The 23,513-nt window shown below is 33.4% G+C and overlaps 3 protein-coding genes across 3 annotated transcripts; 2 read left to right on the top strand and 1 right to left on the bottom strand.

Annotated features, from left to right (window-relative positions):
- Positions 1–259: 259 nt before the first annotated feature.
- Positions 260–2,013, bottom strand: LOC142548011 (uncharacterized). The gene is made up of 2 exons (XM_075656384.1): positions 1,462–2,013; positions 260–736 (listed from the first exon to the last, which is right to left on the bottom strand). Exons 1-2 carry the CDS (start codon positions 1,866–1,868, stop codon positions 514–516), a joined length of 630 nt encoding a protein of 209 aa, XP_075512499.1. The 5' UTR covers positions 1,869–2,013; the 3' UTR covers positions 260–513.
- Positions 2,014–14,230: 12,217 nt separating this feature from the next.
- Positions 14,231–18,363, top strand: LOC142548769 (putative sugar phosphate/phosphate translocator At3g11320). The gene is made up of 4 exons (XM_075657281.1): positions 14,231–14,891; positions 15,736–15,839; positions 15,953–16,181; positions 17,097–18,363. The coding sequence occupies exons 1-4, from the start codon at positions 14,442–14,444 to the stop codon at positions 17,241–17,243; spliced, it is 930 nt and encodes a 309-aa protein (XP_075513396.1). The 5' UTR covers positions 14,231–14,441; the 3' UTR covers positions 17,244–18,363.
- Positions 18,352–20,887, top strand: LOC142548768 (sedoheptulose-1,7-bisphosphatase, chloroplastic-like). Its single transcript, XM_075657280.1, has 8 exons — positions 18,352–18,486; positions 18,564–18,683; positions 18,796–18,981; positions 19,461–19,542; positions 19,641–19,862; positions 20,067–20,167; positions 20,263–20,334; positions 20,446–20,887. The coding sequence occupies exons 1-8, from the start codon at positions 18,370–18,372 to the stop codon at positions 20,728–20,730; spliced, it is 1,185 nt and encodes a 394-aa protein (XP_075513395.1). The 5' UTR covers positions 18,352–18,369; the 3' UTR covers positions 20,731–20,887.
- The last annotated feature ends 2,626 nt before the right edge of the window (positions 20,888–23,513 follow it).

Below are 23,513 nucleotides of genomic sequence, written 5' to 3'. Positions count from 1 at the left end.
TAATTTTTTTCTAGATGGATAAACCAAATTCATATTCAAAATGAAAAATATTATTTTTTTATAAAAATAATGACAAAAACTTATGTGATAGTGTCTCAGAATCGTATTTTGTGAGATGGATCTCTTATTTGGGTCATCCATGAAAATGTATTACATTTATACTAAGAATATTATATTTTATTGTGAATATCGGTAAGATTTATCCGCCTCATAGATAAAGATTCGTGAGATTATCTCACATGAGACCTTACTTAAAAAAGCAACAGATGCTATATCAGAGCTGTTAGTTCATCAAGAATATACAAATACATTCTACTTTTTCTCCGACAATTACACTCGCTACAAACAAACACAAATCTTTTGAATCCATCACTAGTCCACACATTCGGCGGATGAGCATTCAAAACCCCGAAAGATAGTGAAAAAACGAAGCCAAACCGAATAAATACAAAATAATTCAGTGGAACATAGACTTATTCTTCGAGTTTGATCTCTTTGGTTCATGACTTCATGTTACGAGCGTACGTTGAAGTGAAAGAGCCAAGAGACGACGAATGCAACCACCATACAAGCTAATAGAAAGTTGAGAACCCGGTGACTTTGCCAGATGTTTCGAGAGACTGTGATGTTTGTAGGCATGATGGCGGTGGTAGATGATCCATTTTGCGGTTGTGTTGACTCGGCCTCATCTGCACCTGAAACATTTTGTGCAATTGATCCGCATATCTCACAGATTCTGCAGTTTGAAACATGTATCAAATCTAATGCGGCTCATGATATTGAATCGATAACACACACAGACATGCGCCAAGAGTCCGCTGTTACCCCACAAAATATATACAGTTGCTCAGGTGCATAACTCAACTAATTAAAACTCTGGTCCAGTACCGTAAGGAAAATGTTCAAAGATGAAATCTTGCTACATACGGGATGCATTTTTGGAAATGACACAAGATTTCCATTTTAGGAATGAGTGGCGATATACAAGAAGTAAATGTTGTGATGTGTTTGAAATCAAACACATTTTATACCAAATATATGCAACACATGCTTATGTTCATCTTTTTGCTGCTTCAAACACTTGAATTTAGTCTTCAGTTGTATCTCTTTTGACTGACTCAGTGGCGTGGCCTTCTGTAGAATGCTTTACAAGTCGAAAACCAGCTTGAATCTTACAGATAATGTTCAGAAAGCATCACAGGTACATGTGAAAACGAGATTTGTGGAACTTTAATGGATGGTAGTTGAGTTTAATTAATGACATGATAACACGGGTAAAGAATTACTCTGAACATAAAAAAACATTTAGACAAGGACAAAGTAAAAGACAGAAGGAAGACAACTAGGATCCAAGAATCCCACCCCAGACCAATTCGAGCAGGTATATATCGTACACTCCAAGTGCCAAAAACTAATTACGTTTTGTGATTGAAATAAATCTTTTCAAAAGAATCTACTTACTTGTTGCCCTTAATCTTGAACCAAGCCTCGGCACACTGCTTATGGGCAACCGCCAAATCTTCTCTACATGAACAACCCAGTTCAAAAAGCAGTCCAGAATCTTGATTGGTTGCATCCGTATACAAATGGCAAATTCTACAAACCCTCAGATTTCTTCCTAAACGCAGCTTATTTTCAACCGCCCCACTTCCCACATCCGTAGACTCAACAAGACTTTCACCGGGCACATTGGAGGAGAGTGATCCTCCACCACCACTCGTGGCGGGAACCTGGCGGCCACCGCCAGCTGATTCCAAATCCGCCACATGAGATTGCGGTAAAGTTCCCATTTCTACAGAACCCCAAAAGACCTGTTGAAAAAATCCCGCGCTAATTGAAGAAAGAACACATGTCACGAAGTGGAACATAGCTGGCGTCGAGATCGAGAGCTATCCTTTCAGGGTTTGGCATATTCTACTGTACTTTTTGTTTTGTTTCGATTATTAATAAATTATTGATAGAGTTTCATTCAGGTGTGATCTCTCTCGGGAAGGTTTGGCACCTCGGTGTCACAATTATGAACGCTGGGAAAGGAGATCCATCTGTACACGTAATTCAACACATTTCTGCATGTGTTTACCAACGAAGATAATAATTAAATTGATTTATAACGAAATTAGAGCCAAAATATAATTATGAAAAATATCTAGGATTAAAATACAATTTAAAATAATGCATTCAAAAGAGAAGGAAAAAAATAAAATAAGAGAGCCGATGGTGTAAGGACTAAGGAATGAAACGTGTGATCTGAAAGTCATATGTACTGAGCAACTCTTTTAATTAAAAAATTGATACTTTATTAATATATAATAAAATATAAATAAACCATTACACCAAGTTTTTGGAAGAAAACTTAATATATACTAATTACTCTGTATATATGATGCATGTGTGTACAGTCTTTTTTATCATTATCGATGAATTAAAGTGAAATTTGACAAATTATGGAGGGATTAAATTGATATTTGAAATTCTTGAAATAAAAAAATAAAAGTGTGTTGAAATAAAAAAAAAACAAAAACAAAAGTGAATATTAATATCATATAAGGGTAAAATTGAAAAAAAAAAGTTGGTGTCCTTTTTATGTGATTACTATCATGTCCTCAACTTTAATAAAATAGAATAGATTATTATGATATTTTCAGATGTTGGATTAACATGAAAACTAAAGACCCAATTCTACCAAATTGGACTGCGGTTCGATGAAAAAAGTACTTATCGGCCCAATCTACTGGCCCAGTTTATTTTTCTTAACGGGTTCTCGGCAAGGAGAAGCGTGAAAACTGTTTTTTGTTTTTAGTACAACTTTAATTATGGTGAGTTGATTAATAAGTTAAATAACATATAAACATACAAATTTTAAGAATAAATGCATAAATTTTCAGGTTATAAAAAATATGTCTCAAAATCGTAAACTTGTGTGGAGTAAAATTTTTATGTTGAGTTAAATGTCGTCTCTTAATCTTAATGAAATGGATGTTACGTGACACATTATATTTATCAAGTTTCACACTTAATCAAGATTAAGCCGTGCTTTTTCACGTTAAGTGGCTACATGGGATAAGTAATCTGAACTCTGCGATCAGTTAAGAAGAGTGGGGAAAAACCCGATCTACCATTTCATGAATAACTCTGTGATACTCACGGAAAATTTAGGGTCTGATTTCAGCAAGTGTCATTAGTCCAGACGCAGGTTTCGAGATTGTCCTGAGCCTGAAATCACGAATAAGACCGTTAGAAGGGGGTCAGGAGAGTGTCCCGACATAGTCCCTCCGACGCTCAAGTCACAGACTGAAGATATAAGTGAAGCTGAGCATATCTTTCATTTGAGCTAGAGATGAGCCAGGAGTAGAGGCCCATCCATGGGATATCACTCTATATATTGTATGACTTATCCTGTATGCTGCCCTTAGCTCATATTCATTAATCTATATTATATATATATATATATATAATATTATTAAGTTTAAGACTTTTAGAATAAATACTTTAGAGGACACCAAAATATTTAATTCCATAATTACCATTCTTACCCTACTAAAAACCTTCTAAGCCACTCTATATTTTACATTGAAAAAAATCTAAACAAAACTTTCATTTTCAATCGAACAACTCTTCTAAATTGAAAATAATTACGTGTTAATTGTTTAGTATTATTTGATCAAATTAAAAAAAAAATAACACATGCAAGTACATGCATCTTTACTAGTTCAAATAAATTACTCAAAACAACAAGATGAGGATGGTGATATATAAGATTCCAACTTCATCAACTCATTCAAAATCAATACAGTCGGGCTAGGGAAACTGAAATGTACATGATATTGTATATATAATGGTGAAGTTATATAAATATATTTGAAATTTCATCTTTTACGAGACACCATTTTTATTTCGAGTAGGTATCTTGTGAGACGATATGAGACAAACTCATATTTACAGTAAAAATAATACTTTTGACATGATTGATCTAAATAAAATATATGTGTCATAAAATTGAGTCGTGAAATCAAAATCGACAGGCTGAACAATCATTTGAGCTACGCATGTAGATATAATAATGATTGGGGCTTGAAGCTAAACATGCAAAACCTAGCTAGTCTTCTACCAGTTCTAAAAGTATATACGAGAAATGAAGAAAAATCGCGCGCAACTCCATCAGCTCCACTGTGAGACATGGCAGCGATTTCGGAGACACATACCAAATTACATCTATTACCCAACGCATGTGGTCCTTTTTTTCTTCTTTTTTTGAACAAAAGAAGTTTCAAAACTCTAAAGACAGCAGATCCCAGATCCTGCACAAAAATATGTACTTTACTATTGACATCTGCGACGTGTAAGTAAATGTAATTTCTTGGTCGTACGTATATTTTTGACAAAATAATTTGTGTTTTATGAAAAAATAAAATTAAATTCTTTGTTCATTCTATACGGACAAAACCCACGAAGTCTGTCGGTTTACACGTACATGTTTCTCTGTTACATGTATATATGTATATTTAAAAGTAATGAAAATGGTCTGAAAGTCGGGATTACTTCACTATTTAATTTTAATCAGCACTGCTACAATTATGATTCTGTCATGATTCTGTCATTAAGTCTAATCGGTTTACATTTACATGATTCGATTTGGTTTGGTTCGGCTAGCCTCCAAGAACTTCGGTTAATTCGGTTCAATTAACCGAATGCTCACCTCATTGACCATAACAATAAAAGAAAAGCAATTTCATTGAAGTGTTAGTTGAAAATGGCATTGAATCAATGAGAATTCATATGAATTAAAAAGGCCAAAAACAAGCATATATGCAAATGACGACAGCTTCTTCCAAGAAATGCTCTACCATATGGGCAACAATCGTAGTGTGGGGATCATATATATTCATGCACAATAAAGAAGAGACATATGTACTTGAAATGTGATTTCCAAAAACCCTCGTATCTAAATCTGTACGAGATAAAAAAACAAATTCTACTTTTTATTTCCAAATAATTTTATTATATTTGCGTGTTTAATTTGGAGTTAATGTGCAGTGGGTGCCTACTCAGTATCATACTAAGCCTGCATGCACTACACTGAGTGGTCCATTCATGTTTCACTAGTGAAAACAATCTCATTAGTATATTTTTTGTTCACAAAAACTTTTGAAATGATCTTCTGGGTCAATTTTGTGAGACGAATGTTCTATTTTTGTCAATCATGAAAAAATATTATTTTTTTTTGCCATAAGTATTACTTTTTATTGTAAATATAGATATGATTGACATGTCTAACGAATAAATACATATAAAACTGTCTCACAAGATATCTACTTTATTTATCAAAAACACGTTATTAATGTACGCGCGGAGTTCTGCTAAGAATTTATTGATTTTATTATATGGAGGAATTATTAATTGCTAGCTAGGTGAGGGAGGGTGGGTATATAATCCAGCTATATCATTTAACAATCTCATACGATGTTAAAAATAAAAATTGATTTCATACAAATTGGTTTGACTGTACCGACAACATTGGGATCGCGAGATGTTGTCTTGCGTTGAAAACTTTGCACGATTATTTGCGCTTTAAACTTTTATCAGACCTGCCAAAATAGGTTCCCTAACACAATGTCAATAATGTTCTTGTGACATGACTTGACTAGGGGCGACTCTGTGTTACAACTCTCTGTTATTATTATATAAGATAGTCGATCGATCATTTCACTATAAAATGAATTTTTTCATCGTAAATCGCCCATATGTCGAGTCATTAAGTTTTTTTAATAAATAAAATTAATTATAGCTGGAAATTGCACGGGGGAAATTGTTGGCGTGACAAATGATGTAGCAGAATTTGTGGAACAACTTATGCATCATGCTGAGTAGCTGGGAGTACATGTTTTCAAATGCATTCAAGGCAATTACTTGCCTCCCATGTGAATACATTAATCTTTCTATGGTACATCATAAATAATAATATTATTCATTGTTCCGGGCAGGGTGGTAAAAATAGAATCTGTACATGTAATAACGAAAATCTTCCATTTCGATCAAAAAACATTTTTAATGTAAAGTTTTCAAAAATCTCAGTATATCATGCGTATGTTATGTGACACTAGATCTCGAATAATTATGCGAAATTAAATTTTAAAAAAATAAGAAAAATTTGAGAGACGATGTCGACCTAAAGGTCCCCTACCATAATGTTTTTTCTTTCTTCAGTCAATAAAACCTTGCTCTTGTCGATATTGGAATGTCGGGCCACCTTTCCATTTAATGAGAGGAATTATATTGGATGGCAGACTGGCAGATTGCGCTAGTTACTTGCTTTAGGCCTCTTTAATCAAAGATTAATTACACGCCACGTCCATAAGTAAGAATGTTCGAGTATCCAACCTCATATACCCCGAGAACTGTTCGGGTCATCCCATAGCTCGAGCTGGTATGAGAGCCACTTAGCAAAACACTATATGATAATAAAACAACCTATGCTTGAATGAGCCCGGACTCTCAGCTCAGTCCAGACGGCATAATAGAACTTAGAGAGATCAGTGGTTCTATTCATAGCCTAACATAGCGATCATTACCCGAGCATTCCGGGACAAATGCCAATCTTGGGCCCACATGTATTGTTAGTTGTCTCACATCGCTTGGATAAAATACCTGAGAGTTGCATATATGGAATTAGCCAATACTCCCCCTTGTGCTAGCTTTTGGGGTTGAGTTAGGTCCAAGTTCTAATCTTAACATGGTATCAGAGCTCATGTTCCACCGTTATGTGTTGGACTGTCTATAGTTGGATCACTTTTTCTCCCCATAATTGGGTTATTTGTAAATTTCACGCTCCAAATGTTCATTTCTAGGCATGTGGAGGGGTGTGTTAGTTGTCTCAAATTGGTTGGATAAAATACCTGCGAATTGCATATATAGACTTGGACAATCCTCCCCCTATTGAGCTAGCTTTTGGGGTTGAGTTAGGTCCAAGTTCCAATCTTAACATGTACGAGAAGTCATGCTGTGAAATCATTGACATATTATTCAGTACATGCAAGGTTGATGTGGCTGTAATAGATGTAGTATGGGGTGTTAGTTGTGACAGTGTAAAAAAAAAGGGCATGCGCAACCATCACGCTCTCAAGAAAGGTCGGACACCTAAAACAAAGGCATCATCACTCGTGTCTCTATAAATACTCAGATTTTATTAATTATGAAGCATTCAATTCACTTACTGTTTCCCACAAATACTCAATTTACATTCTTTATTTCGCATTTTCCCGCAAAAAACACTTGACTGACTTAATCGTCGGAGTAGATACGTCGCAAAATCATCTGACGCCTCATTAATGTTCCTTGTTCTGTGAGTGTGAAGATTACATAGTCCGGGAACTACCAACCCGGTCTCCCACATTCCCAACAAAATTCACCCGGCGCGGTTTAATCACCCACTTACTTTACCCGATTTACCCAAGCATCATCATCAGGCTTTAGAGATTTCACCAATTACTTTTACAAAAATAAATTTAAAACATAAAACAAAAGGAAAAAGAAATAAAACTTATCTAAAATAAATAAATAAGCGCAAAATTCAATCAAATTAAATAAAAACAAAAGGATTATTTTAAAATACATTTATTTTTATAAAATTTACTCACATAGGAAAAATATATTCTAAATGTGCATGCGCGACACTACTGATCGAATGTGCTAGTTTACATTAAGTTCTCGTGTATAGTGTGCTTCAATATTTTATCATTCACTTCAAACAGTGAATAGTGTCGTCGATATTCATAAATCCAATCAAAATATTACACCAAAGTAATATTACTATCATATTCTTCATTAATTTTGGGTTATTCATGAAAAAAATATTACTTTTTATGTTCACAGTATTACTTTTCATTGTAAATATCGGTAAGATTGACCCGTAACACAAATAAAAAATTGTGAAACCGTTTCATAAGAGATATAGTCTTACGTTAAAATCAAAATTGTTTGTTTATTAGCAGACACGACAGAATTTAAGATTTATTTCAAATTTTTGTTATAATATGGATATAGAACCAACAATTATAGTTTGATAAGACGTCCAATGCCTAAGAAACTGTTATTTTCACTCAATTTACGGCCACTTGTCCAGATATGTAACCTGATGGAAACAAAATTAATTACCATTATTATTAATTTCGGGTATCTTTGACCATTAAAAAGAATTGGACGTACATTAAAACCCTACACTAATAGGTTTTTTCTGTTTTAGATATTCATCAACTATCTGTCTTTTGGATGGTTATATTGATTGATTATATATATTAAATGCGCTGTGATTTTGAATTGATGTAATAACAAAAGAGATGAAGGCGGAAAAACGATATCTATTCTAGAAACTGATTTCATAAATTCATGATTCTCTAAGTATGACATCGGTCTCTCATTTAGCGACCCACTTATGAATCGGTATCAAAATTAGAGACTCACTTTAATTATTCGTTGTCTAAATAGAAACCCCATTAAAATATCGATTTTTATTACAAAGACCGACGACGTGAACGTGATCGCTAATTTAGAGACCGATTCATGGTATCGATATCTCACAATTAACGACCCAGGTTATTGATATCAACTAAATCGGTCGCTAATCGAACTCTACACTGGAATAGAGACTGATTAGAGACCGATTAACATTCATGAGATACAACTACTCGCATAATTTAAAAATTATGCGAGTTGAAGCATAGACTCCACATCTTTGGACCAATACGTGCTGTTAATTCGACCACTACTCCGTAGGATCCTTGTTAACTACCATTAGTGAGTGAACTTGAGTTTTAATACCTAATCAAAGAAATCTTTGATATTATAAAGTAAGATTAACATTTATTATTTCATGATGTCACGCTGTAAAAGAATGAATTATAAAGGTTCAATATTCAATTTGAGGCGACTTCAATTTGTAGCAATCAACGTGGATGGGACCATGAATATCATTAAATCTAATTAGTTAATTAAAACAATCATTAAAAATATTTTAAATATTAATATCTCAACCCAACTTGTTTGGAATTTCGAAGAAAGAATGGTTGACCCACCTTCCCCCATGTGTCTGCTTTATAATAGAAATATTAAATAATTATATTACCATAATACCCAAAAAAAAAATAAAAAAAATAGAGAATGATACCCTTTTGCTTATAGATTAAACAAAAAAAGCTAAAAAGTTTTTAAAAAGTAAATATTATATATATAATATAAAAATAAATAAAAGGCTCAAGTTAAGGCATGAATTTCATTGGAGCAGTTTGTTTTATATATTGAAAAGTTCTCAGATAACTTCTTTCTCCTTCCTCTCACGCAGCGAGAGATTTTCTTCATATTAATTCACAGTATCTAAAGGAGGAGTCCAAAGGGATCGCATTGATCCCATTTCAATATATGAATTAATATATACGATCTATTGAATTTTGGATCATGCTATCCCTTCGGATTCTTCCTTTGGTGGCTTCAACCCTACAACATGGAGATCTGGTGAAGATCTTGAAACAAAACTGCTTCATGGAAACTAATGGAGAAATGGTTATTATTTTGCAAGCAAGTGCATCTTCTTCTAAGAAAGTTAATCCATCAATTTATTTAGACGGAAAATGGGTAGTTCCCACTTCCCAAATTCGTGTCTTTTCAGCTTGAATGAGGTAAGGTTTCATTTCCAGGTGTTTTTTGGCTCAGAAAGTTTAATATATATGTGTAAATGACCAGAAATCTTGGGTGGTTTTGATATATATTATTCTTGGTTAGACCTTTATTTTGTCAAATTCTTCTGTGTACATTCATTAATTAACCTGCACGTTTTCAAGCCGATTTGTTGAAGAAAACAATTTAAATTTATCAAATGAATTAGTGTATTAGTGCATGATGATTGAGATAACACACTAACACTTCTTACTCATGAAATTAGGGCATGTTTTCTTGAATCTTAAGTGGGCTATAAATTTATTTTTGGTTTGGTGTTTGATCTTTTAATCGGCAATGATGTTTTCATTTGGCACGCATATAGTGCAAAGAATGATTGCAAATCTATACACTGCCATGCTCACTGTTTTTTTTTTTTTTTTTTTAAAAAAAAAGATTTGACACTCTTTGATTTTATTTGTTTATTTTCAAACCCCTACCATGTATTCATTCAACTGCTGAAAATATGAAAATAGTCTTTCCAAATTTATAGTGTAAGTAGGAAATTAGTATACAAATTTACTTGGATTTTTAGTGAAATCCATCCTTAGAAGTTTGTGGCAAGCTCACCAAATTTGAATTTTTTTTTTTTATTTAAAGTTTACATATTTCAATTTGGAAACTTTTATGAATGGTAAGCAATGAATATGAGAGATGAAATAAACAGAAAATATCGTACACTTGTATTTTTCTTAGTAAAATTTCAAGAAATTCGTGCATTGGATTTGAAGTGTGACAACAGGTTAATTGTGTTGCATGTTTTGAATATTATGCTACATAGAGTTTTAAATGAGAACATACCATAATATTTCACGTTTCATGCTTAAATTGCTCATAATATATCAACAATATTTGGGAAATAAATAGGGTGAAAAATGAAATAACCATTGTAAAATAGAAGATGTACCATAGAATGGCAACAAGATTTACACTCAAATGGTCAAAATCACATGGCTTGAAGTTGAGACTTTATTTAATTGGAATCCAAAGTAGAACTAAGGAAAAATATACAATTAAGGGTGTCTTTATTCCTACGTTTAGTGTCCCAAAGGCAAAGGAATCATATTACATGTGGTGAAACCTTATTCAAAGTTTCTTTAATTAAACATTGATAGCCCAATTTAAAAAAAAAAGAAAAGAAAAAAGACCCCCTTTGCATAAGTACCTCTACATTGGTTTTGGATTGGAAAATTTGATTTGGATTGTGAATTTTGATAATGATTTCCAAAGGACTAAGTTAAGTAAATATTTAAAATTAAATATAAATAGTTGCAATGAAATTTTAAATTTAGAAATTACACAGGGAACAATTCATATGTCAATTTTTTGAGTCAGATCTTCTATTTAAGTCACTTATGAAAAAATATTAATTTTTATTTCAAAAATATTACTTTTTATTGTAAATACGAGCAAAGTTGACCCGTACCATGATTTGTATAACAACAGACCTAATCATTGAAAGGAATTATTCATTTCAAATGAAAACCTTCCTAATATTATTATACCGCTCCGATCCTTTCTCGACATTTCATATTCTTCTTTGCAACTTTTGATTTTATTGGAGTTGACAACTAATGAAGCTTACCCATTGGCCGTATGAATCGATCGATGCCCTGTCTTCGTTTTTAGGTAGAACACAACAATATGATGTCCACTGCCTAAAATTCAACAAATTTTGAGCAAGATTGCTAAATCTTGTGTATGAGTTGTGTGTTGTCAGTCGAAGAATTTCGGACAGGTGTGTCTTTAAATTCGGGAAAAAAAGTAGGCCACATGTCTCCCACGTGGACTACACTTTTATGTTGTATAGGACAAATTAAAGTGTCGAATATTTTGTTTTTTATTCAAAACATAGCCATAGGCAGGGTAATATGGTCCTACTAGACCTACTATGCAACTACAAAATTTCCAACCCCAATTTTTTCAACCTTTTTACTTCCACTACTTTTATTGTTACCCTTTTCAAACATCCCATTTCCAACTTGGTTTGCTATATAAATCATGTAATATTTAGTAGTTAGAAATAATTTCCAACAATCGCTACAAGACCGACGATACATTTTCGAACCATCTCATTAACACCACACGCACGTGCGCGCGAATATTTAGTAGTTAGAAATAATTTCCAACAATCGCTACAAGATCGACGATACACTTTCGAACCAACTCATTAACACCACGCGCACGCGCGCACACATGTGTATTGATTTATGTATATGATTGATTTATGTATGTGAAATGGAAAGTCAATGGTGGATAGGCATAAATGATCATCGTAACATTAAAAAAACCTGAAAAGTTGGCAATGCTACTGTTAGTACTGTATGATATAATTTTGTACGTTGGATAAGAAAGAGATTGATAAATAATATTTCTTATCTCACGTTTGGTACATTTTTAGAAAGCATGTGATAATATCATGAGCCCGTGATAAATAATTTTATATAAATATAAAATACTCTTTTATGAGATGTGATAATTTTAATTTAATGATAAAGACACCACAAATTACTTAATTGCCCTCAATATATAAAAATCATAAACCCTATTACATGATCAAGTTCTAAATTAGTATCATTAGATGATAGTTATATATAAATGATTTATATAAATCTGTGCTAGTTGGTAGAAATTAAAATCAAATAAATATTTTTATATATTATATAATATGATAATTATATAAACGAACTCGAGATAATTATATAAATAATTTTTATAAATCTCAATAAAATTATTAGTATCACTCGATTAACTTTAAAAATTGATATTTGACTTGACTCACAAAATCAATGAATCACTTATCATATTATATAATATATAAAATTAGGTAAAAATAAGCATTAACAGATAAGAAATATGAACTCAAACAACAATTTTGAAATTATAAAATTTATTATGATAAGATTAATTTTGTTATTACAATCTAATATATAAATTTAATCACTCTTATTAAAATCTTACCAAACATTAAATGTAATATCCTACATCTTATTTATCCTTAACGTATATTTATATTATATATCACATGTTTATCATATCATGTGTACCGAACTATGCCTATGTATACATTGATGTTACACAGCAAAATCTGATTTGTTATTTTATTATTATTATATAATTTTAAAAATATAGTGGGCTTTAGTTATATATTGCATAATAGATATAACAATTATTTACCTGACTAGTGGATAGTGGACTTATTTATGCGGCAGCCCTAATGAGATCTGGGTCTGCTTTATTAACTAAGTGGGCCCATATTTTGTTATGTCGGCCCATCAATCTTTTTGGTGCTTTATTGATTTCTTCTTCAAGAAAAAAAACTAAAATCTAGGAAACCTAAGAGGACTGATTGGTTTTTGATTGGTCCAATCATTTAAATTTTTTAAAACATTTTAGTAATTTTAACATTTTGAAAATTGCGATTTATGTTTTGGTTTGATTTGAAAATTTGTAAAATCGATAAAAATAAGTTTTGATTCAAATTTTTTTTTTTGGGGTATAAATCGAACCAAACTGTAGTTAAATACTCCTAAATAAACATCAATGTAGAACATAAACGAAGAGTAGGTCTTTTGTGAGACGATCTCACGAATTTTATCTGTGAGACGGGTCAACTCTACCGATATTTACAATAAAAAGTAATACTCTTACATAAAAAGTAATATTTTTTCATAGATTACCCAAATAAGAGATTCATCTCACAAAATACGACCCGTGAGATCGTCTCACACAAGTTTTTGTCAACGACAGAGGAAAAAAAAAAAAAAAAAACTAAATGATACCAATGAATGCAACACAAGTTGGTCAAATATGGAATATCTCGACATAAATGTAGTTAGTTTGCTGTATCCCCAACTCACAACTTTATTGTAGTATTATACTAATTTTAAATTAGCGTAAATCTAAATTTAGAACTCATCTTCGAGCCACCATTTCTAAAAAGAATTTATCTACCATTTTATCTAAAAAAATAAATTAATTCACAGATTTTGAATTGTGAACTATACTTTATAATTTATTTTCTTTTGTGAAATATACTTTATAATTTTTTTAATAATTAATTATTGACACCATATATATATATATATATATATATATATGTATATATGTATACAGAGGCGAGCCACATGGCTGTTCAAGCCCGGATGACCCAATTTTTTTTTAAAAAAAATGTATATGTAAATTTTTTATAAATTTTAAATAATATGATATTAGTCCGGGTAGATCAATTTAAAATATTAAAAGATTTTAGAGTTTATAATTCCAGCCGGGTATGGCTCCGCCACTGCGCGCACACACACACATATATATATATATATGTATATATATACACACATATATATATAATAACAAAAAATATGACGAATATCTCTGGATATAGATACTCCTATTTCTGCATTGAATATTGTATGTCCATTTAATTATTTTTCAATTTAATTTATTTTTGTTTTGATTGAATTAATTTATTTTAATTTAATTTGCTCATTATGGCGTTTTTAATATTATATGCAGACTATGGTGGACATGAACAGTTCCATTTCCAATTCAACACAAATTTGACTTCTCATTCGTTTCACATGTGCATCAAAGATCCAACCTTTTCTTCACCTCCTTCCGACGCTCTTTTCTAAGCCTAATAGATCCCAACTAAAATTCGTTATTACCCCAGTTTTATTTATTTTGATGTTGATTTAACCCATTTTTTCGATTCAATTGTTCTTTGGAGATCCGGAGAGATGTTGGGGTCTAAATCCTCCGGCCGATATTTCACGATTGGTCTGGTGTCAGCATGGTACTCATCGAACATTGGGGTTTTGCTCTTGAACAAGTATTTGTTGAGCAATTACGGATTCAGGTACCCGATTTTCTTGACGATGTGTCACATGATGGCTTGCTCATTGCTTAGCTACATCGCCATCGCTTGGATGAAGATGGTGCCGATGCAGACTATAAGATCTAGGGTTCAGTTTATGAAGATTTCAGCTTTGAGCTTGATTTTCTGTGCTTCGGTTGTTAGTGGGAATGTTTCGCTTAAGTATTTACCTGTTAGCTTCAATCAGGCAATCGGGGCTACCACGCCTTTCTTCACGGCGGTGTTTGCGTATTTAATGATCCTGAAGCGAGAGGCGTGGTTGACTTACGTGACGTTGATTCCAGTTGTTACAGGAGTTATTATTGCTAGTGGGGTATGTGTTGATTCTTTTATTGAATATTTGATTGGTGTGGATTTTAGCCGGTACATTACAGCGCTCATTTCTACAGTATATTGATCAAGTATCATCCTTTTATGCCTCACGAGTTTTGGTTTGATTTGTATTTATATATTGTTTTGTTTATGTAGTTATAAGAATGATTGATTGCTGTTCTTGTTTAGCTGAGCGCATGATTCTTTCCATTTATTTTATTTTCCATAATGGAATTCCATGGACAATGTTGATTTTGGAGATGAGAGCTTTTGGTGGCTCCAAGGCCAAAGGACATTATTTCGGCTCGCAGTTGCTGTTTTTCTGTGTCTATGATGACCATCTTTCTTTTAGGACATTTGATTGATTAGTGTCTACGGATTGAAGGATTTTTGAGATTTTTGCTCTGCACTTGAAATCCTCGAATTCCAAAACACTGAACGCTCTTTTCCAGAAAACAATAGCATTGATTTCTTTGGACAACATGAAAAGTTTTGAAACTCCTGATTTGGTCGAAATCATGAATTAAAAGACAAGGTTTCCTAGTTCATTGCAAAAACTTTCAATTTTTAAAAAGTGAGGTTTCTTTTGGCTGGATCAGGGTAAGAGCAATTTTCCATGTTCCACATAATGCTTATATATTGACCAGTTTTAATATAAAAATTTAAAATGAATTACATCACGTGCAGATGCAAAATATGTATGAATTCATGGCGAAATACATATGAACTATGAAGCACATCATCTTTCTCCGTATTATGCTTTGCTGTTACAGCTGAGTTTCTATGTCTATGGGTTTTTTTGAAAAATTGGTGTTGACGCATCTCTCCCGATTTTATTTTTTTAGGGCGAGCCGAGTTTTCACATGTTTGGGTTTATCATGTGCATTGGTGCAACAGCTGCAAGGGCACTAAAATCAGTGGTTCAGGGGATTTTGCTTTCGTCGGAAGGGTAATCTTTGATTTTATGATGCATACTTTTTTCTGATACTTACTGGAGTGTTGTGCCTTTTTCATGTAGTATATTCGATATGTACGTTGAAAGTAAGTTTTTAATTGTTGAAGGGAAAAGCTGAATTCTATGAATTTGCTCCTCTACATGGCTCCTATAGCTGTCGTGCTTCTACTTCCTGCAACACTTTTTATGGAAGAAAACGTTGTGGGTATCACATTGGCACTTGCAAGAGACGATATAAGAATTATTTGGTTACTTGTGTTCAACTCTGCGCTGGCATATTTTGTAAATCTGACCAATTTTTTGGTCACAAAGCACACTAGTGCTCTAACTCTTCAGGTATTTGACACTTCTTCGTCCAATTCAAACCTCATTTTTATGATTTATTGAATTTAAACTTGCACGAATGTTTTCATCGAGCGGAAATTTCTGGCAACCAAAGTACGTGCTAATCTTCATCTCAAGGAAATAAAGAGACATTTGGATCTTGGAGTTTACAGAACAAGAATGAGGGTTGCAAGATATTATGTGTGGGTTTACAAACAGGACACAACATGTAGCTTTAATACAGATGGTACTTATTAGCTGGAATCTGCTTTAAATTTTTTTTCCTGGGAAGACGTGACCATTGTTTCTGAAATTACATTCTGAAGCTTAAGACCACGTTTTTTCCCTTTCATGTGCCACACTTAAATATGCACTACTTGTTAAAAGGAAAGCCATCTGGATCACCATTTTAGAAATAATTTCTGAACATATTGCTGAAAGCAATCTTATTTCCACGAGCCACAAAAAAATATGTTGGCATCAATTGTAGTAATTTGAACCAAATATGAGGTAGCTTTAAGCCGCATATGATTGTTTTGAAAGATATAAAGGATATTTATTGGAGAAAAGAAGTGTTGGGGCTAGAAGTTGTTATTGAAGAGTAGGCCATGTTTCATTCTTTGGTTCACCCAAAATCTGTTGTTTGGTCTGCTTGGAGTTTATATTTAATCTATTCTTATGTCCTTGCACTGATTCTTGGTTGACGCACATGGGTTGCTGATCTCGAATGGGGAGCTTGAAACATGTCGTCCATGTCTGGAAAGCCATGTGAACCATTATAGTTTTATGAAAATATCTTAGATGGAATGTTTAGATCTATTCCACATAGCCCCAAACATGTAAACAAGACAACATTGCGTGCTTGATTTCAGTTTGATTATTGAAGCAGAAATTTTGCTTTGCTTATTATCTCGGTTCTTCTTTCAGGTCCTAGGAAATGCTAAAGGAGCAGTGGCTGTGGTAGTCTCCATTTTGATATTTAAGAATCCTGTCTCCGTGACCGGGATGCTCGGGTATACTCTGACAGTGTTTGGTGTTATCCTATACAGCGAAGCTAAGAAGCGTACTAAATGAAAGAATACACAAACTTGGAATGGCAACAGTTGCCACTTCCACTATTTGTAATATGAAATGTTCCTTTATCAAGGCAAACTTGCTTGACGACTGCGTGGTTCATGCTTCAGTTTTGCCCTCCGACATATTTTTTGGCCCCGGAACCCAGGGACTGAGACTTCAACCTGTACTAGTAAACAAAACACCTAGTTAAGAAGGTAGGTTCAATAAGAGTGACTAAAAAATGTTATTTTTTTTTCCTTAAAAAAATTTATATATATTTTCTTTTATTTTTACCTTGCATTGTACCAGAAAACTATTTAAAGTTTTATATGTGTTATTAATTTATTTTGTATATGGATTATACAATGAAAGATGAGCAATTGTGCATCTCTGTTCAGGATAAATTTCATCGACTTGCTAATTTCTAAGTTCAAGCCCACCCCCCTCCCCCTACATCAAGTTCCACCCATCATCACCTTTGTCGTTTGAATTGATTGTTCTTGATTTTAAAATTTTTTACATGATCTTTGGAGCTAGCCCCGGAGACCGAAGATCTCAAGGCCACAATCTGGACGGAGAGATTTTTAATATCCGCTTCGGTGCTAAATAAATGGGGGAAATCGTACTCCTCCGATAACTTCAAATTGCAGATATGATCTGTTCAACATCAGGACCCAATACTTGTTGCAGACTTATCAATTCGTAACTTTGATGTATTTAGAAGAATTAATATAGATTTTCGAATTTATATGATCTAATAATTCAAGAATATTTAGGAGGGAAAAAACTTTTTTAATGGTATAAAATTTTAAAGATACAATAATTCAGGAAGAGAGGCATTTCCTGATCTAGTTCTTTGTATTGGAACAAAATTTATCATAAAAAACACTTTTCTTTGCCCTGCCATTTATTCCTCTCTTTTTTATGCTACTTCCATCCACAAAATTTAATCAATCTATCTATAAATCATACGCCACGTGGCATTCGACAGTGAATTGCTTATCTTATAACCTCCCTGGTCACTCCATGCACAAATATCAGTCAAGTCCATTCCCTTCTACGGTTCTACCAATGGCAGCTTATCTTTTTTGCAAGAATTAAATAGAAGAAGAAGAAAGAATCCCAATTCTTGAAACAATCCAACATGGAGACTAGTATTACAAGCTGTGCTCATAGAACACTCCTCCCCGGTATCTCTTCGCAGCAATATTCCCCTTCTCTTGCATCGCCACGTTCCGTTTCACAGCCAGTTAGTTCCAAGGTGTGTTTTCATCGCTGTTCTTTTTAAGTGTTATAGGGTCGATATATTGAAGACTTGTGTTGGAACTTGTGCTTCAGAGCTCAAAAGCAAGCTCATTGTTTGGAGAGTCTTTGCGTTTTGCTCCAAAGTCATCAATCAAGCTTTCAAAGACCAAGAATTCTTCGCTTGTGATTAAGTGCGAGATTGGCGATAGTCTGGTGAGTTGATTACTGTAATGAAAAGGGTTGCTGCTTCCATTTTTAAGAAAAATTTAATGGCTGTATTTGGTGATGAATGATTCTTGGTGGTTGTTTATATTGGTGATTGCAGGAAGAATTTCTTACGAAGGCCACGCCGGATAAGGGACTGATTAGGCTGATGATGTGCATGGGAGAAGCGCTGCGTACGATCGCCTTCAAAGTGAGAACAGCATCTTGTGGAGGAACAGCTTGTGTCAACTCTTTTGGAGATGAGCAACTTGCAGTTGATATGCTCGCTAACAAGCTTCTTTTTGAGGTCAGAATATATAAGAAAGAAAGACGAGACATTTTATGGTGTTCTTTCTATCTATCTCATAAAGTGAATTCGATTATACGATGGTATTGTGGTCCCTCGTACCCCTGTTTTTCACTAGCAACTCTTGAAAGTTATCCATGAAACTTTGAAATAGGTTCAATTGTCGAGTCTGTTCCATGAGGTGTGGCCGTGCAAACACACGATAGGCTCCATTAGTCATGTGCTCTAGCTTTGTGAGTCAAATTGTTAATCCCTGTGTGTGGTGTCACAATAAACTACTTCCACCACAAGGCCCTGCCTCGCGTGAGTTATTGTTTGATAGATCAGTTATTGCACCAGTGATGTTTTACTTATATGCACACGCATTCTTCATATCTTGAACCTGAAATATAAACGCCAAGAAACCAACACTTACATCATTGAGCTGTAAAGATTCTTCGAGAAGTCGCAGTTTTATTGTTGAGTATTGATGCTTGTAGGCGTTGCAATACTCCCACTTCTGCAAATACGCGTGCTCTGAGGAGGTGCCGGAACTCCAAGACATGGGAGGACCGGTGGAAGGTCTTTTATCTTTTCATATCATTTTGCATTAACTATCACACCCCTTCAAATTCATCACAATCATATATACATTTTTTGGGGTCAAATTTCACAAACAGGAGGATTCAGCGTGGCATTTGATCCACTCGATGGCTCTAGCATCGTCGACACAAATTTCACAGTTGGTACCATCTTCGGAGTATGGCCTGGAGACAAGCTTACAGGAGTAACCGGAGCTGATCAAGTTGCTGCTGCGATGGGGATTTTCGGGCCCCGAACCACTTATGTTCTTGCTCTCAAGGACTGTCCTGGAACACATGAATTCCTTCTACTCGATGAAGGTTTGATGCATTTTTTAAGTTTTCAGTGGAACACCATTGTGACATTTGACTATTTGAAAGGATTAAATCTAGTATTGATTGAATATGACAGTACTTCAATCTAGTTTACTGGACACCTAATCACCCATCTAGATCGGCTCATTAGACTCGAAATCAATATCTATTTTGCTTTTCATGCGCTAATGTTTTCTCTTTCTGTGGCAGGGAAATGGCAACATGTAAAAGATACAACATCAATTGGAGAAGGGAAAATGTTTTCCCCTGGAAATTTGAGGGCTACTACAGACAACCCTGACTATGCCAAGGTGCCTAGTTGTAAAATTTAAGTTTCATTTCAATATAAACATATGATTGTAATAATATTTACTAAAGGTGGAGTGTCGTTGCTTACTACATTCAGCTGATCGATTACTATGTTCGGGAGAAATACACTTTGCGATACACCGGAGGAATGGTGCCTGATGTCAATCAGGTATTTCCCACCTTTTCACAGTAACCACAAAAAATTTGAAACATACACAGAAAAATCGACTGACTGAAACTTGGTGACATAAGTTTCTCATGGTGTTCATTAAATTTGTAGATCATTGTGAAAGAGAAGGGGATTTTCACAAATGTGTTATCTCCAACTGCAAAGGCGAAGCTAAGGTTGCTATTCGAAGTTGCTCCTTTGGGATTCTTGATCGAAAAGGCCGGTGGATACAGCAGTGACGGCAAACAGTCCGTGTTAGACAAGGTGATCGGTAATCTAGATGAGAGGACCCAAGTAGCCTACGGATCCAAAAACGAAATCATCCGATTTGAGGAAACCTTATATGGATCTTCAAGACTCAAAGCCGCTGCTCAACCAGTTGGGGCTGCTGCTTGATCTTCATTCTCGCTGCTGATCATGCCTTTGAATTTTTCTTATCTTCTTTTTAATATTTTAGTTTCATGCATTTTAATTGTACACAAATTTATGAAATGAATCTTACATATGATTGTTGATAATTTTGACAATTAATGTTGTTATTAATGGATCTTCATATATTGTCCATGTATAAAACATATACTTTGTGGGAAAAAAAAAGCATGAACAATCAAGAAATCTAACAATAGTAATCAATATAAAGCATATATATAAATTCATCATATATGTTTTTCAAAGGTGGCATAGAGATACAAGAAAGAATGTTAGCATTTTACCAAAAAAGCAATCTTTCTATACTCTATCGCGTCAAATCAAAATCAAAATCAAAATCAATACGAAATTTGTATACTATTATTTTATTCAAAATTTCAACCAAATCCCTGTCTCTTTCAAGGCAAACATGCAAAATTTCGTGCATGTGCTCTAAACAGCCTCAACTTCAAATAAATATACCCCACCACGGTGTTTCCAATTCCAAATCCCGCTTCCTTCACAAGCTCTACTCTTCTCGTCTCTACCACACCGAAATCCTTCGGCAGCTTTATCCTAGCGCGACCCACAACCACACGTCCTTGCGATGTTCTCGGATCTTCCCCATGTTTTTCATCAATAAGTTCCAAATTCAAAAACCCAGAAACGATGAATTCATCAACAATCATGTTGAAACATTGGTTCCAGACGGGCTCCAAATCTCCAACCGTGACCCTAGTTTTAAATTCCAATCCTGTCTGATTACTGAAGATCACACTGTACAATCCTCTCATCTTCCTTCTAGTGGGCAAGAACGCGCCGCTCAATTCGTCTACGTTAGTTGCTTTGAGAACGACAAGTTCAAGAATGTTGCCAGATCTGTAGGCAATATTTTCCATGTGCTCTTCTCTCCCATCGCAAATTCTGCGACGATTAAAATTTGTTCGAACATATGCGAGTGAATGTTCTACGCTTTCATCTTCTCTGCAAATTCTTGCCATCGATACAAGAGATTTTTGTTTTCTCGATTGGAATAATCTATTGATTAATTTGACTCTTTTTGAGGATTTTATAAGAGAATCTTTAGGTAATTTTTTATTGGACGATATCGAAGAGTTTTATAATAGGAAACCACTGTAATATTTTCATATCTTTTTCTTAAAATTTAACATAATTTTATTTATTATGCGTATTTGATATTTGCACTTCATTTATTGTTATTTATAATTCATTCGTGAATAAATTTGACGGATATTTTAAACATGAAATGAAGCGTAGACAAAACAATATTGAGCTTAAATATCAATTATCTTTATTATTTAATTAAAAAATTAGTAATTACATTTCAAGTTTATTTTATTTGAGAATCCAAACAGGAGACGAAGTTTTGGATTTGTACGATTTATCTTACTTTTTATTTAGAGTAGGTTTTCTTGTGAGACGGTCTTACGAATCTTTATCTGTGAGATGAGTCAACTCTATCGATATTCACAATAAAAAGTGATCTCAATTACTCTTTTTTTTTTTTTTTTAAGAATTTGTCCATTTTATTATTTAAATAAAATCATAAAGTTTCGAAACTGGCTGGATATTGGGCTTGCGTGAAAAGCCCAATTAATTAGCTTCATCGTATTAACTTTAAATTACAGGACACTGTGTTACTTAAATTTCTAATATTATTTCTAGAATGGTCATATTTTTATAATTTTAAATTTAATTATATTTTGGGAATTTGAATCAATGTTTGAATTGAAAAATTCGAAAATTCATTTGAAATAGTTATCTTTTAATCAACAATTGGGAAATTTCAAATATTTTACAAAGATAAAATTGTGAATGTAATTCCCAGATGTTTAGAATTTTTTCACTTTATTCATTTATTTATCTCAAAAAAATATGTATGGAATTCAAAATGGTGGATTATTTTAAAAAATAAAGTTTTCGAGTGCACTCTAAAGTTATAAATCAGCCAATCCAAACGTCTTGCTAGTCTAAAGATATGGTTTAGAGTACCAAAAAAGGTGTTCTGACTTATGATATAATCGAGTGTTTGATCAGTGGTTAAGAGTTCGATTTTCTCTACTAATGTTTTATCAGGCTTGTTACAAAAAGCTTGTCCATTGTAGTTTACATGACTAATGTAGTTTGGAAGCTATTATGTTTGTCCGGAGTTTATCCAGTGCACACCGAAAATAATAAGTATGAGTTTCTACGTCATGAAAAAAAAAAAAAGAAAGATAAGGTACAAGTTTGAATTTCAATTTAAAGTTTTTATTTTACATATTTAATGGAAATAGAAATTATCTTGAATCCATTGACTTATATCGATACATTTTTTCTTTTAAAATCTTAAAAACCTGATTTGGATTATGACTTTGAATTCATAATAATCACATTATCCTCTTCAATTGTTAATTTATATTAGAGTAGATCTCTTGTGACACGGTCTCACGAATCTTTATCTGTGAGACGGTTCAACCCTACCGATATCTGTGAGACCGTCTCACACAAGTTTTTACCCTTGTACTATTATTACTATATACGTGATAGAGATTCTAATTTATCATTGCCTATAAAATATTGATATTTAGATATGAAGAATCGATCATCAAAGATGGAATATTTTAGAAACTTAAGAAAACTTCAAATAACACAACAGTTCAAGATCAAATGATAATCATTGACCCAAATACATCGAGTCTCTATGCCTGATTTTATTAGATCTAAACTGAGGGGGGTCATATCCTTTCGAGTTACAAGAGCTCAACAAA

The sequence above is a fragment of the Primulina tabacum genome, chromosome 6 (assembly GCF_025594145.1).
Source record: "Primulina tabacum isolate GXHZ01 chromosome 6, ASM2559414v2, whole genome shotgun sequence".
Classification (NCBI taxonomy): domain Eukaryota; kingdom Viridiplantae; phylum Streptophyta; class Magnoliopsida; order Lamiales; family Gesneriaceae; genus Primulina; species Primulina tabacum.
Note: the sequence above shows the minus strand (reverse complement) of the source record. Positions and strands in the feature narration are given on the sequence as shown.

Excerpts from the sequence above, each read along its gene's own strand:
- LOC142548011 (XM_075656384.1), bottom strand. The coding sequence starts at position 1,868 with ATGTTCCACTTCGTGACATGTGTTCTTTCTTCAATTAGCGCGGGATTT. Across the intron at positions 737-1,461 it reads TTCAAGATTAAGGGCAACAA|AATCTGTGAGATATGCGGAT; the intron begins GTAAGTAGATTC and ends TTCAAACTGCAG.
- LOC142548769 (XM_075657281.1), top strand. The coding sequence starts at position 14,442 with ATGTTGGGGTCTAAATCCTCCGGCCGATATTTCACGATTGGTCTGGTG. Across the intron at positions 15,840-15,952 it reads ATTTTGCTTTCGTCGGAAGG|GGAAAAGCTGAATTCTATGA; the intron begins GTAATCTTTGAT and ends TAATTGTTGAAG. Across the intron at positions 16,182-17,096 it reads CTAGTGCTCTAACTCTTCAG|GTCCTAGGAAATGCTAAAGG; the intron begins GTATTTGACACT and ends TTCTTCTTTCAG.
- LOC142548768 (XM_075657280.1), top strand. The coding sequence starts at position 18,370 with ATGGAGACTAGTATTACAAGCTGTGCTCATAGAACACTCCTCCCCGGT. Across the intron at positions 18,487-18,563 it reads CACAGCCAGTTAGTTCCAAG|AGCTCAAAAGCAAGCTCATT; the intron begins GTGTGTTTTCAT and ends CTTGTGCTTCAG. Across the intron at positions 18,982-19,460 it reads CTAACAAGCTTCTTTTTGAG|GCGTTGCAATACTCCCACTT; the intron begins GTCAGAATATAT and ends TGATGCTTGTAG.